This window comes from Apteryx mantelli, chromosome 1 (genome assembly GCF_036417845.1).
Source record: "Apteryx mantelli isolate bAptMan1 chromosome 1, bAptMan1.hap1, whole genome shotgun sequence".
Classification (NCBI taxonomy): domain Eukaryota; kingdom Metazoa; phylum Chordata; class Aves; order Apterygiformes; family Apterygidae; genus Apteryx; species Apteryx mantelli.
Genome location: NC_089978.1, coordinates 71,467,599 through 71,481,363, shown reverse-complemented (window position 1 = coordinate 71,481,363; position 13,765 = coordinate 71,467,599). Strand labels below are relative to the sequence as shown.

Below are 13,765 nucleotides of genomic sequence, written 5' to 3'. Positions count from 1 at the left end.
AATCTGCTTAACTTCCCTTCTTCTTTCTGACACAGGAAATCATGCCAGTAGGGAGCACAAAATAAAACCGCCCTCACCAGCTTCCCCTTTCCCATACAGCCCAGTGGAACCATGCTGTATACATACAACACATATCTGCTTACAACAACAGCACGCACACACATGCTACACACTTTGGTATCAAAAAGCTGAGAGGTACAGAGCAGCAAAAGAGGAGGATGCTCCAAATCCACATCCGGGGTGCTACCTTGAAAGTGGTAAGGACTTGATCTGCGACTAAAGTGCCAGTGTCAATGACAGCTGTTTCACTGCACACTTTTCTTTTACTTGCTCCCAAACAAATACAAGTTCTGCCACTAAATCCACAAGTAGGCACCTCCAAAACTCAGCAACTTAACCAGAAAGAAGTCTGGTCAATAACTAATACATTTTTACTCCTGAAGAGGAAACCAGACCACTCTTCCATTACCTCAGAGGAAACCTAAGGAAAGGTAGCATTATTCAGGACTGATTTACTGCCTCAAGCCATTCAGAAAACCATAAAGCCAGTGGCATATAAGACAAGCAACTCATTCACAAGAGCTCTTTGAACTTAAACACAAATAAAATTAGGTCAATAATAAAGATTTTCATTCCTTACCATATAAGACTTCTACAAAGGCTAGGAAAAGTTTTTCCTATCCCCTCTCCTAACACTCAAGTTATTTAGCAACTGAAATTTCTTTCATATGACTTGAAACATTTTCTCAATATTCACTTGTCATCACTCCAGAATTTAACTCTTAGAAGGCACCTAAAACACATGGGAATGTGTATAAAGTGTCTTCCACAGCCCCCAAGGATCAGTAAAATCACAGGGTTTTACTTCATTTGACTTGAGTGAAAGGAAGGAACTAAGTGCACCTTTCCTAACACTTAGATTAAATAAGGTTTTCAATAATTTGTTATTCAAAGCATTCCAAGGATTTGTAATAGATGAAGAGGAGAAAGCTTGTACTGTCACTATTAATAGACTGACACTCTTCCCCCACAAGACTACACCAGAAACACAGGCGAAGGTGACAATTTAAACAAGAATGGAGCTATGTGAGCTCTCCCAAAAGTCAGCACCTGTACAACATACAGCATCTTACAACCATACACCTGAATTGTTGGGTGCATATCAGATGTGACGTATGACACCTGTGTACAAATATATTCTAAAACATCTGCAATAAAATAGGGAAGGACTTTTACATCAGAGACTTCCCTGCAGTTCTCAATAGGTTTTTTTTTTCATCCACCTCCTACAACAGTAGGTCATTAACTTTATCTTTCAAAATAACAATGGATTGCAGGATAAGCTAAAGATATAGCATCACCTTGCATTTTCAGTTTAACATGCATGATTGTGTTACTGTGGTTTTAAAATTTTATTTATTTGCTTTCTAAATCAACCAAGAGCTCTTGTACACAGCCGAAGGCCCCTGAAGCTATCACTGTAATGTGATATCTGCTAATAAACACCAATATACCAATTTTAAAGGTATTGGCACTGCTGTTTAGTCATGGTAAAATATCCTAGTACCTGCCCCACCTCTGTTACAGACAGCAGTACAGTTAAATGTGAGCAATTCTGTTCAGAGCTTTCTGCAAAAGTCATATAACCATATAAACCTCACCAATTATAAGATGGCACGTAAAAGTTCTACTACAAACACAAGTAAAATATGCAGGGGTGCCATGAGGCTCACAGTACAACATCCACCTGCCCATCACCCAAGGACATTTAGCCCTTCTTCTGGGCTGCCCTTAAGAAACTATACAATCAATACACAAAGTCTACCCCCTCTTTGGACAGGAGAAGTGTGAGCTGATCTCAGCTATTATTGAGGTGAAGGGATCTCTTCTGATTCAAGTACAGACCTTCACGTCAGGAGATTTGGACTCTGTTACGTATTTCCTGAGTGGCTGGGAGTAAATTACATCAATGCCAGGCTGCACTTCCCTCCCACATTCTCATTCAGAAGTAAAGCATATTGGGTAACTTGAATATCAGAGAAGAAGCACACGTGAGCTTCACTTCCTTCCATGCTTATAATGGAGACTACCATTCAATTGATGCTTCAGTTTAACAAATGGTGTGGAATATGAAGTTTCAAATACTTCAACAATGTCTGCTGTGGTTGCTGAAGGAACATGCACTACACTGCCTCAAAAGAAAAAAAAAGAAGTGTTAATTAGAGAAAAGATTCTCAGATTTGCAACAGATTGAGTTTTAAAAATAAGATTCACAACCAGATTGAATTCAGTCAGCTGAGCTCATGCCTACAGAGAAGCAACACAATGATATGGCTGGGGAAAAAAATAAAACAAAACAAAACAGGTTTTGGAGTGAAAGGATACCTTGCAGAGAAACACACCTTTGAAAAAAATAGCTTGAATGTCAGGCACTTAATTACAACTCTTATCAACATCATCAAAACATCATCAATGCTTATCAACATCATCAAGTATTTCTCTAATTCTGTCCTGAAAAATAGTAACCTAGAATAAATGCATTCTCTGTAGAAGTGCAATTTATCTATACAGAAGAGAGCCCAATGCTTACTACTGAGGGTGCAGAGTGGAGATGCCTTTGCACACTGCTAGCTCTTCCCAGCCAGATTCCCAAGAAGTTCTGCAAGAATAAACCCACCTGTATTTAAGTCCTCAGTCTTTGTACAATAGTGCAGAGATTCTGAGGGAAAGCACATTCACTTCTTGGTAAATGCATGCAAAAAGAGGTCACTTATTATGAGTCTTTTGGGAAATGGGAAGCCTCCCTTCCAGTGATGGGAAAGGGGGGTTATACGCTTTGTTCACTTTCACACATCAACTTACAAAGGTGCTTTCACTCCTACTATATATTCCTCAATGAAGGTAGGAATTACTACATGCATGGTTTAGAACAGGGTCCATCCGTCTAACCACAGACATCTAGAAGATACACATCTCTGACCTGTTCATCCTAGGTTCCCATTATAACTAATGGACACAGAAAGACTCACGTAAAGAGCAATTTATCTCATCCTAAGGTAGGTACCTCCATAGGCCATTCATGTGACTTACTTCTCTCCACTATGAGTCCTAGAGCGCGTAGCTCAGGTTTAGACATCAGAAGGACAGTATGCAGCCCAGCTACTTAAGCACCTTTCCAAAACACAATCCAAGTCCACCGCACAGAAACAAGCTGTAGATTAATGACAGGACATGTATATTTGCAGCACTCACTACAGAATGCATTTTTCACATATCAGGCCACTGTAAAATAACTGGAGACACACAGCACTATCAGTTACTGGAAAAGCACAAAAGAAATGCAATTAGAGCTTCCATTCAGGAAATACCTCATCATTATATTCAGACACTGCACCAGTTCCCCCAAGAATTGTTTGGATTATTACAGTAGCATATGCTAGTGGCACTACAGTTAAGGGTCCATCAGCATTTCGATTTTCTCTAAGTAGCCCTACCTGCAAGGGTAACTCAGCCACATTGTATTCCCTCTTGACTACCACCTTGTACGATGGGTACAGTTGTGCTTCCTTTTAGATATTCAATAGAATTTTCCTTGTGATGTACAAAAATGAAGAAAAATAGTGAACTGCAATAGTGTTGGGAGCGGCATCCCCAGACTTTTTAACATACATAAAAGCAGGTATAGCACAGGACATTTCACTATAATACATTAAGGCCCAGGGACCATAAGCTTTTCTTTCCTTGTTTTGAAAATGAAACAACCTAACATCATTAGACAGCTCAAAGTGTAGGGGGCAAGTTTTTAAGACAAGCTTATTTTGGTTTGAGTTTACTGTTTAAATTAAAATCATGAACTTTTATCCACTGTCATCCCCTACAGTTACTCTCCCAAAATCCTTGGAAGAAACAAGTGAAACTATCAGAGCTTAACTGAACACGGCTGCTTTATTTTTAATCCTTCATGTAATTTTTAAAACTTCTAAATGCAAAAAGCTCATACAAACTGCACCAATTTTGAAGTAAACCAGCAGGTGTAGCCTATAGCCTTGGTAATACCCAGGGAATTAATAAAAGTCAGATTTGTTGCAACAGAATATTTCAGGCAGCTGCCCGACATGGCAGCTGCCATTCTTTTATCTACCAAAAAAATGTCCCTGCATTTCACCTGTCCTCCTGCGAAGCTGCCAGGTGCAGAAACCAGAGCCACACTATGGACCAGTCCATGCAGTGGACTGCTACAACATAAAAAGTAACCAAACCAGTCAAATCTAAAAATAATCTGATTTTCAGAACTGCTGAGAAATGGCCCATGAAGTTAAGGGGAACTCTGTAGGCATGTTAAGGAGAAAAGCCATTTTGGGAGGTAATTTAATGCAACATTAGGCCCCACAGCCGCATTGCCGATACCAGTCCACAGCGGTCCCTCTTCAGCGGCAGAGCTACCTGCCTCCAGGAAGCATTTGCCTACAGCCTATTTAACTGTTTCAATCGGGAGTACGTATTTCATGATTCATTGCAGTCCTTACATGGACTCTTATCAGCAGCTTATGGGACAGCTCCAAAGGGAGGTGACCGAGACACACCGGATAAGCACTATGATACCAGCATAACTGCCTCCATGGTAGGAGTTTTCCCACATCAGTTGCTTTATTACTAGACAGGCCGATCAGGACTTGTCGGCACTTGCGGTGTCCTGTTTGTATAGCTGTAATGACAGTTACAGTGGCACAGTAACCAGGGAAGCGCGGCGTAGAGTGGAAAGAGCTATTTTGCCAAGAGTGGTATACAATCCCCCCCGGCAAAAATCACCTCTTCTGGCACACGGACACAGCACAGCCAGGTGAGTTGAGGGAGCTCTAGCCAGGCTGGGTTGCACTGAAATCAGCACAAAAACCTGTATAAACAAACCTTCCCCCAGCATGCATACGCCCAAAGCTTGGCTAGCCAGTGAAAGCAGAAGATTCCTGAACTGCCATGGGTCAAACCCAATGTATTTTAAAAGAGCAACAATGTGTGTTGTGTTAGTTAAGTAAAGATTTCTACTGACAGTGAAGTTAACCTATTGCTTTTTCTTATATTAAGCACTTCACTGATTCCTCGCTACTTCTTGTTTCCCACAACTATGAATCTTCTACTGATTTGTGCTTGGTGCTCATACCCACTTCTCTGCCTTCACTCTCTCATCACCTCAGTAAATTCACTTTCGCTAGGGCTGTTTTTCTCTAAGTTGATCACCTGTCTCTTCCTGCTCACTTTCCAACCCCACATTTTACCATAGACTTGGTCCTTCTCTAGTATGATTTGTTCTGGAAGATCAAGCAGGAGGAGAGCATGTGAATACCCCAGAGATAGGTCAACACCTTTCATGCCCAATCCAGGGAGCTGCACAAGGCATTTCGAATAGAAGTAGCTGCACCAATTTCTAAACAAAGTGCGGGGAAGCTGGCTCTATCCATACGTCCATCTGACCCCACATGCGTTAGAGGTAGCAGTCACCTGCAAGGGTGGGCATCTCCATTTCCCAGTCTCTGGGATTTCATCCTCCTTCAAAATCAACACTGCCGAGGTCAAATCTTAGTTATTCCTTACACTCAGAACAGCAGTTTTTGCTCTGCTGCAGGACAGCAAAGCCCGGCAGAGCAACAGACTGTTCTGTCTGCAAAACTATCAGGTCTCCAGTCCGTACTTGCTTCGCTTTCAGAAAGCTGTCCTGCCCTTCTTCAAACACTGAAAACAGACACTACAGATGTTCAGACTGCTGAGCCCCTTCACCACCTGAGAGGAGGTGTGTCAAGCCTTGCTCAAGATAGGATCGGGGGACAGGAATGAAGGCATGAGGTGGAGGCATCATGAACTACAAAACGGCATAGGGACCACTTGGCAGCGCTCTGCAGATTGCAATCCGTGTCCCATTTTGTGACTTTGTCAAGTCTTTCACACTGCATCCAAGGCAGGAAAAATACTTTGAAAGTAATATGGAGTTGCAATGGTAAAATCTCAAAACTTCCTATATTCAAAGTCACCTCAAGATTCCTAAGCAGTGTGCACAGTTGCTTTTTTTTCCCCCTTCCCCTTCCTGTAGTTGACAACTTCTAGAGCCAACACTGTCTTTTTTGAGCCCATGCCGATTTGAAAAACAATCGGAGACCCAGAATGCTACAAACATCAGGTATTTGATAAGAAAACGCTTGCGTAAAACTAGAAGATCCCCTCCCAAATCCACCTCTCATTCAAGTGAGTTGAATTCTTTCCACCATCTCCAGTGGGAGTTGGACTGGGACCTAAAATAACGCTGTAGATAATCATCTACTGTAACTTTTGACTACAGTGAAACCCACATTGTGCAAGTCAATGCTATTGAGCTTAAGTGTCAACATCATCCAAAGGCAAGGAGAAATACTTCTGGAGGAGCCAGAGTGTACAGTCAGAAATGTAAAAAGGGAACAACAAAAATAGCACTTTCCTCCAAGGAAAACAGATCTTGAGAAAGTAACTATACAACCTACCAAGCTGAAATCACAGCTGCAGCAGACAGCACCACTTAAAAAGAAGATGACTAGAATATAATGTGTATACACAAATATACACTAGAGCACATGAGAAAAGTCAGACATCATTCTAGTCCAGAAATTTATACTAAAAAATGTATACACCGAAGGCAGGGAAATGCAAAGGCTGAGCACTTCTTGTAATGTTGAATTCCCTTCGGGGACTTTCCTCTCCATCATCCCCTAGAATGCCCCCCTAGGAGGGGAGGCACAGATCTGCTGTCATCACAGAAGCAAAACCCTGCATTTCTTCACAGTCCCACTAAGGCCCTGGTGCCTGCTCCCCTGCCTGAGCATGAGCATTGATACCCTGTCACTGAAAATTCCACTACCAACATTTATGAGGGAGCAACAAGGGAGGAAGGAAAAGGAAGGTGTCCAAAACATGTCCATGTTTTTCTCTGCTTCTTTCTTCAAGGTCCCTAAACTAACAAAAATCCCTGTTCTAGGCCTTATGAATTAAGCTGGCATTCCTGATGCCTGGCGTGAGATGCAGAGACCCCTTCACGGGGAAAATCATCTCCCTTTGCAAGCCTGGGGGAATGAATCTCCTGCAGAAGACAGGCGCAACTGGGGAAGCTGGGCACTGGGAACAAGTCTTCCAGAAACAGCTCAGCTAATATAATAATATGAAAAAAGAGTTACCAAGAGGAAATGCACACATACAAAAAACAGGGAGAGAATTATAAGATTTCAACTGAAATTTAACCCAGATCAGGTGAAAATCTACCCACAGAAAGCCAAAAATTTTCCTAGGAGTCAGCTAAGTCTCTGTGCTATATTTTGTTACATCCATCACCTCGAAGCTCTGCACACATCCAGGTCCCAAAGTGCCAGGCCTTGTGCTCATTACTCCAAGATTAGAGAGTCCCTGCCCCAAGAGCCTGCGATTTGATTTAAGACAAGATACAAAAAAGACATTTTGACAAACAGACAGATGGACTGGGGGAGGAAGAACGAGAGGGACATGTGTTTACCCACAATTAGCAGGTTGCTTTCTCTTTTTCCTTCTTTTTTTTTTAATAAAAATAAATATCAGTAATCCCCACTGGCCACCTGCCTAGCTTTTGTATATTTAATTAAAAAGGATTTGGGTGATGGAGAACTGTTCAAAAGTTCAGCAGTTTGGGGGGGGGGGGGGGAAGAGAACAACGCTAAGGGAGAGACTACATCTAGCCTCGGATGCAGAGGAATGCCAGTATTCCAGCCACTATTTGGTCCTTCCTGTTTTTTCCAAAGGCAAACTGTCACTTTGTGACAGAATCCGCCACAAAAAGAGGAGGAGGAAGGGAAGAAGATCAGTTTATACTTAAATAAGCTGGTCTGGACCAGTTCCTGCGAGCCAGTGACCTCACTGATCCTGAATACAGTTTGTCTTTATAGTGATAAGACTGGAATTGTATTCATGTTTAACAAAATCATTTCAATCCACAATGATGTCCGTTTAGTAGCGAGAGAAAGAAAGGGGGGGGGGGAATCAACTGACTTAGCTCAGAATACCAAGCACTGTCCCTTCTCCCTACCCCCCAAAATAGTCACCTTGTAAGATAGAAAGTCCATTAAGATAAAAATAGAGTATCCTTAGCGTGGGAAAACATTTATCCAAGTTTTAATTTATTTTCAAATCAGCATTTAAATGATCACATCTTACATCATTTCCTTTTATGAGCCAGCAGTTAGACAATGCACATCATTTACATGCAGTTTTGGAAGGCTGCAACGTAAATCAACAAAAGAAGCCTTCACTATGAATTAACCATTACAAGGCTCTTAGAAAGCCACACCAGCCTGAGTTAAGGGCAATTAGGAGTATCATCCCTAATTCGGATCTTTCTGGTGTGTTCCTGTTACGCCTCAGAAGTCGCACAAAAACATTCTTCCCCCTAGTCATTTCTGCTACAACAGAATTACGATGTCTATCTGTGAGACGTAACAGCACACTCAGAACAGCTATTTTAAAGTGTTATCTATCTTTAAAGGCACGTACATATGTACGCATACACACACACACACACACACACCAAAAAAGAGAAAGTGACTGAGTTAACATAATTCAGTTCCATAGCAAAATTAATAAAATAGGCATCTAGAATGATCAGATGGTACAAATTTTAAAATTTGCAAATTTCTAACCAGTGCCTTTAATCCCCAGTTCTTTTTTTGCACTAAAAAAGAGAAGCAAACACTCGGTCTGAATCTTATCTCAAGGTAAACTTAGGGAGTGTTTTCATTTTGCACGAGCAAAACTTCAAATTAGCTTACTACTGTATGTGAAAAAATAAAGTTTAACCGCAACAACGCTAAAAATGCTCCTTCACTCTTTGCAAAAGATCAAAAAAATAGTTCTTAAGACAGTCAATCACTTGCTAAGCTGACTACAAGTCCCAGTTACATTGAAGTGCCCTGATAAAGCGTGATTGACTCTAGGACAAGAGGACACTCCATGCACGGCCTTTGTTTCAAAAGATAGCAACTTGGGCAAAAAGCATGATTACATGATAACAGTGGTTTTCTGCCCAATCCCGTGCCATTCGGACCATTCCCAGCTTGCATCCCATTAGCTAAATAGGGTATATCGCTACTCTGCCTTTGTTGTTTGGAAGAGGCATTAGAGGCACGGCAAGGTGACCCAGCGCCAGGTCCGCCGGCCGCAAGGAGGAAACGCGCTCCCAACAAGCCTGCACATGCCGTGGCACTCTTCTCAGCTGACACCAACCTGTCGGGAAGAAATTCATCTCTCAAAACTGCAGAAACTCAGGTGGCTCTTCAAAACCCACGTTCTTTTAAAATACACACTTAGAGGGGTTCTGTGGCCGGGCATTTCTGCATCAACTCAAAGGTGACCCCACTGGCTGCCTCTTGCAAAGCTGAGCCACTTGCTTGCTAACTTAAAGGAAATACTATTAGGAAAAGCTTAATTCTTTCTTTTGTGTTATCATGCTTACATTTTGAACTAACTACAAAAGGGCAAACAAATTCCAGGCGAGGTGGACTTTCAGTCCTGAGGATTTCAAATTATCTGCTGAGGAGCTCTGCTCCGCTCAAGGACAAATCAACCAGCCCCCTCCGTTGCCCCTTCCCCCTCCACCAGCTGGAGGTACATCCACGAAGCAAAGAGTTTCTGTTCCTTTTAGGCACACGGAGCCAGGGAATCTCCAGCTCATTTTTTCCCCTGATTCACCACTGAGTAATCAGCTCTTCTTGAAATGCAAGGCTAGCCTCTCCTGTGTAAAGCAGAGGCATAAGCAGGGTTAGGAAGGCAAAAATAACATAAATTCCATGGACCGTCACGGAAGCAGCTGAAAGCTTAATATTTTCGAATACCTTATCACACAGGTCCCAGTCGCACAGTGTAGTCCACATAGGCCAACCCTTTTAATGGCATGAAAGCCCAAGAGTGTCTACACTGTTCTGTGTCAAAGAATGAGCCCACTTGCGCTATAGAACTGCATGTTAATTTAGGTGCCAAACAGCAATTGAGGACTGCCATCATATTTTACACACATATATATGTATATACACACACACATATATGTATTATATATCTCAGCTATTTTTTCTTCATGCAGAAACATGCTTTCAATGAGCTCAACTAAGGCAAAGACAAGAAAGCCCGGCGTATTTCTGGCTTTTCAACAGGTCAACGCATTCTTCTTCCTCCAGTTCAAACTGAAACTCCCTAGCAAGACAAACGACCTGCGGGACCATCGCTGATGTGCATAAGCTGGACAAAGAGCTCACGTCATGCCCTCCGTTGTCCCCACGGTGGCAGGGCGCCAACCAATCCCGCTCCCACTGCTGGGATGACATCACCACTGATGCCGATACACAACTGTGGAAGCACCTCAAACCAGTGATGCCTGGCAGGTTGCAGAGTACGGCTTGGCACACGAAATTCTACGTTGCTGGTCATGCAGCATTACCAACCAGTTAAAAGGAAAATAAAAATGTTCGGGAAAAGGTATTCCAAGCCTAGGTTGCTGGGCAGGAGGAAAGTGGAAGGCAACAAGCAACCACAGCTAAGAGTTAATCAGCTTTTTCCCTCGGTCCTGCAGTTCCTCCAAAAGCCCACAAAACATACACACATATTTTCATCTTTACATGTCTCTGGAGTATTTGCCCAAACAGAACAGTGGCTGAGAAAAGTTAAATACTATTGCGGAGCCCACTGACATTTTCTTTTCATTACATATTCTTCAATGAACAAAGCAGAGCTTTAATCACAAAAGGATGTTTTATTTATGCACAGCCTTGTAACCTGTCCACACCTTAAGAATATGTACTAGGCTAGCACAAACGTGGACAAATGCATAATTACCTGTGCAAATCCAAACTTACACACCTGCCCAATGTACTAAGGTCTGAAAGGTTCTATAGCAAATCAGTATTGAAATATTTCTTTTATTGCTGACACCCAAGCCAGCACTTTTTCATCTGACAGACAAGAGGAAACATTTTCACCATTTCCTACACAGTGAGGAAGGGTAGGGGAAATCTGATGGGACGTACACTAAAACTAGTGCCCTGACAGAAACTATCTGTTGCTATCTGTGTCATCAGAGTAACACGACTGCCCCTTACACCTCTGGTGATCATTCACTGTTCCAAACTGATAAATGCATTTGCTGAGTCTCTTTTTTTTAAAAAAAAAACAAAAACAAAAACACCTTTCTGGGAGAATTCTATCCCATTAATGAAAATGAAATTAACAATTTCTATTGTCAAGACAGTTAAACCAACAAGGAGTTCACTAATTAAGTCAAAGCATTAACAAGTAAGCCAAGAAACAATGCACCAAATTGCAATAATTAACAGGAGAGTTTAAAGTTACACATTCACACCCTACTTTTTTTTTTTTTTTTGTAGGAAGGGTTCAGGTGATGCAAGCTCTGGAGCAGAAGGATTACCAAAAAAAAGGTCTAGCCAAGGTGATGCCAAAGTGCAGCTTCTAATCAATCTCCCCACCTTCCTCCAGCCTTCTGAGCCACATAGGTTTTCCAGCTTTTTGCAAACAGAAGCAGCCCAGTTATTTTATTTCTAGTCTTAAAATGCAACTCGCTTGCTGTGGAGACAGAATGCTTCTCCATCATGAAGGCTGCAGTTCACTGCCTCAAAACAAACTGACATGTGCTTCATTTGCAGAAGACACACGGAAATGCTTTCTTTTAGCTATTCAAGTTGCAGGCAGCCTTTTCTTGCCATTATGAAAACTTAAAAATTAAACTGTCTTGTTTATAAGCAAAAAAAAAGCCCCCAACCAAACAGCCATATTCAGTTACTTTCAGTTCTCTCTCTTTCCCTCTGCAAATTTTCTTTGCATTTTTACACAATTTAAGGATAGATCCTTCTGTCTTTAGCCAAGTATTAAGACTGTGTGAATAATTAGTCATCCTGGTAGCTACCAGTCACTGCAAAGTCATGCAATCTCAAAATTTGTTTGTTCCACTGACTGAACACTGGAAAAAAAAAAAAAAGTAGGCTAGTTTCACACCCACATGGACACTCTCCTATTTCTATTTTTTAAAGTCATACACTTGTCAAACAGGTTATTCTGGGATTTCTGATTTTCAGAAAATAATCTTCCCTGCCTAGATTGCCTTCTGTCACTTTGCCCCCCCACTACACCCGCTGCACAAGGCATAACAGCAAGCTCTGATGCAGTATCCTGGACTGTACAGCTCAGGCACTTTGAAGGTTTTCCAACAAGGAAACCGGGTGACAATTTTAATGAAGGCCAATGCCTTTGTTTAAAGTCACCGCAGCAGCAGTAACTTCCATGAGGACTTGTGCAATTTTGAATAAGCCCAAGGACCTATTTATAGGGCTCTGCACCCACTCCTGACAGTGTCCACTTGGTTTGGTCATTTATCGGGGCGGGGGGGGGCGGAATATTTCATCATTTCAGCATGGGTACTTTGGAAAGCAGTGTATGGCCCTTCTCTCTGATCCTTTTCAAAAGCGGGAGCCAAGAGGCTGGCAAACTTGTCACGGGCAGCAGCAATGACAGGGACAACATTTTTATTCCCCCTAACTCTTCTGCTTGCCGGGAAGGGTGGCTCGCCCTCATCTGTGCACTCAGCTCGACAGAGGAAACGGGTACCGTCTAGAAAATGCTAATAACGAGAGGAGAGAAAATCTGACACGAACCTTGTAGACTTGCCCATATGTGCCATTGCCAACCACTTCCACCAGCTCAAAAATCCCAGCGGGGTCCTGGAGGGGGGGAAGAGGAAGAGGGGGGACAAGGGGGAGAGAAGGGGAGCGGGGTTACATTTTTTCCCGGCGGAGCCCGCGTCTGGAGGCAGCGAGCGAGGCTGGCTGCTGGCGGCGTGCAGCTGTTGCGCCCTGTTTTTCCACGCACATGCCAATACATGCAAACAAAGGAAAGCAGCCTGGGGCCGCGCTCCCCCCCGCGCCCTCCTCCCCGCCGCCCCGCGGGGCTCCCCCCCCGCGGCCCCGGCCCCCCGCGCCCCGGCCCCGGCCGCGGCCCCGGCCCCGCCGCTCCCACCGCTCCCACCGCCGCCGCCCCGCCGGGGCGCGCCGGCCCCCGCCCCGCCGCCGCCCCCCCGCCCCGCCACTCACCCGCAGGGACGAAAGGTCGATATCCACCAGACTTTTTGCAGGAGAATCGTTCGCCATTTTCCCGTCTCTTCCTTTTTATTTTTTTCCCCCTTTCCTTTTTTTTTTTTGGTGTTAAATAATAGAGACACCGCCCCCCCCCCCCCGCCAAAGAAGATGTGAATTGCGCGAAGCTCCTCTCCTCCTTGTTGCCCTTCCCTTCTTCACTCCAGCCCCGCCGGGTTGAAACTCTTCAGCATTGGGAGGGGTTGGAGGGGGGGGGATGATGGTTAGATAGATGGATGGTGGGAGGAGGGGGGGGGAGAGGGAGGCGAAGGAGGGAGGCAGGGGAGGGGGTGCTGCGGTCCGTCTGTCCCCCCGCGGGGCGTGCGGGGCTCTGGGCGGCGGCGCCCCCGCGCCCGTCGGTGGGTCGTTCGGTGGGTCGCTCGGTGGGTCGCGGCGGCGGGCTCACACCATGTCGCGGCGGCGGCGGCAGGAGCGGCGCCGGGGCCGGGAGCCTCTGGCAGCCTCGCGGCGCGCCCCGCGCCCGGGCATGGCAAGGCACGGCACGGCCCGCGACGGGGCGGCGCTCACGCCAGCAGCCGGCGGCGGCGGCAGCAGCCCCGGCCCCGCTCGCACATGGGGGGCTCACGCCCACC

The 13,765-nt window shown here is 44.3% G+C and overlaps 1 protein-coding gene across 13 annotated transcripts in view; it reads right to left on the bottom strand.

The window, feature by feature from the left end:
• Window positions 1-13,239, bottom strand: part of MAP4K4 (mitogen-activated protein kinase kinase kinase kinase 4) — a 168,097-nt gene extending 154,858 nt beyond the window's left edge. For all 13 annotated transcript variants that reach the window (XM_067294708.1, XM_067294712.1, XM_067294730.1 and 10 more), the window contains exons 1-2: window positions 13,131-13,239; window positions 12,696-12,761 (exon numbers count right to left, since the gene is read on the bottom strand). In XM_067294708.1, coding sequence (XP_067150809.1) covers window positions 12,696-12,761; window positions 13,131-13,187 — 123 coding nt within the window. In that variant the 5' untranslated portion in view covers window positions 13,188-13,239. The remainder of the gene's footprint in view (window positions 1-12,695; window positions 12,762-13,130) is intronic.
• Window positions 13,240-13,765: the final 526 nt, after the last annotated feature.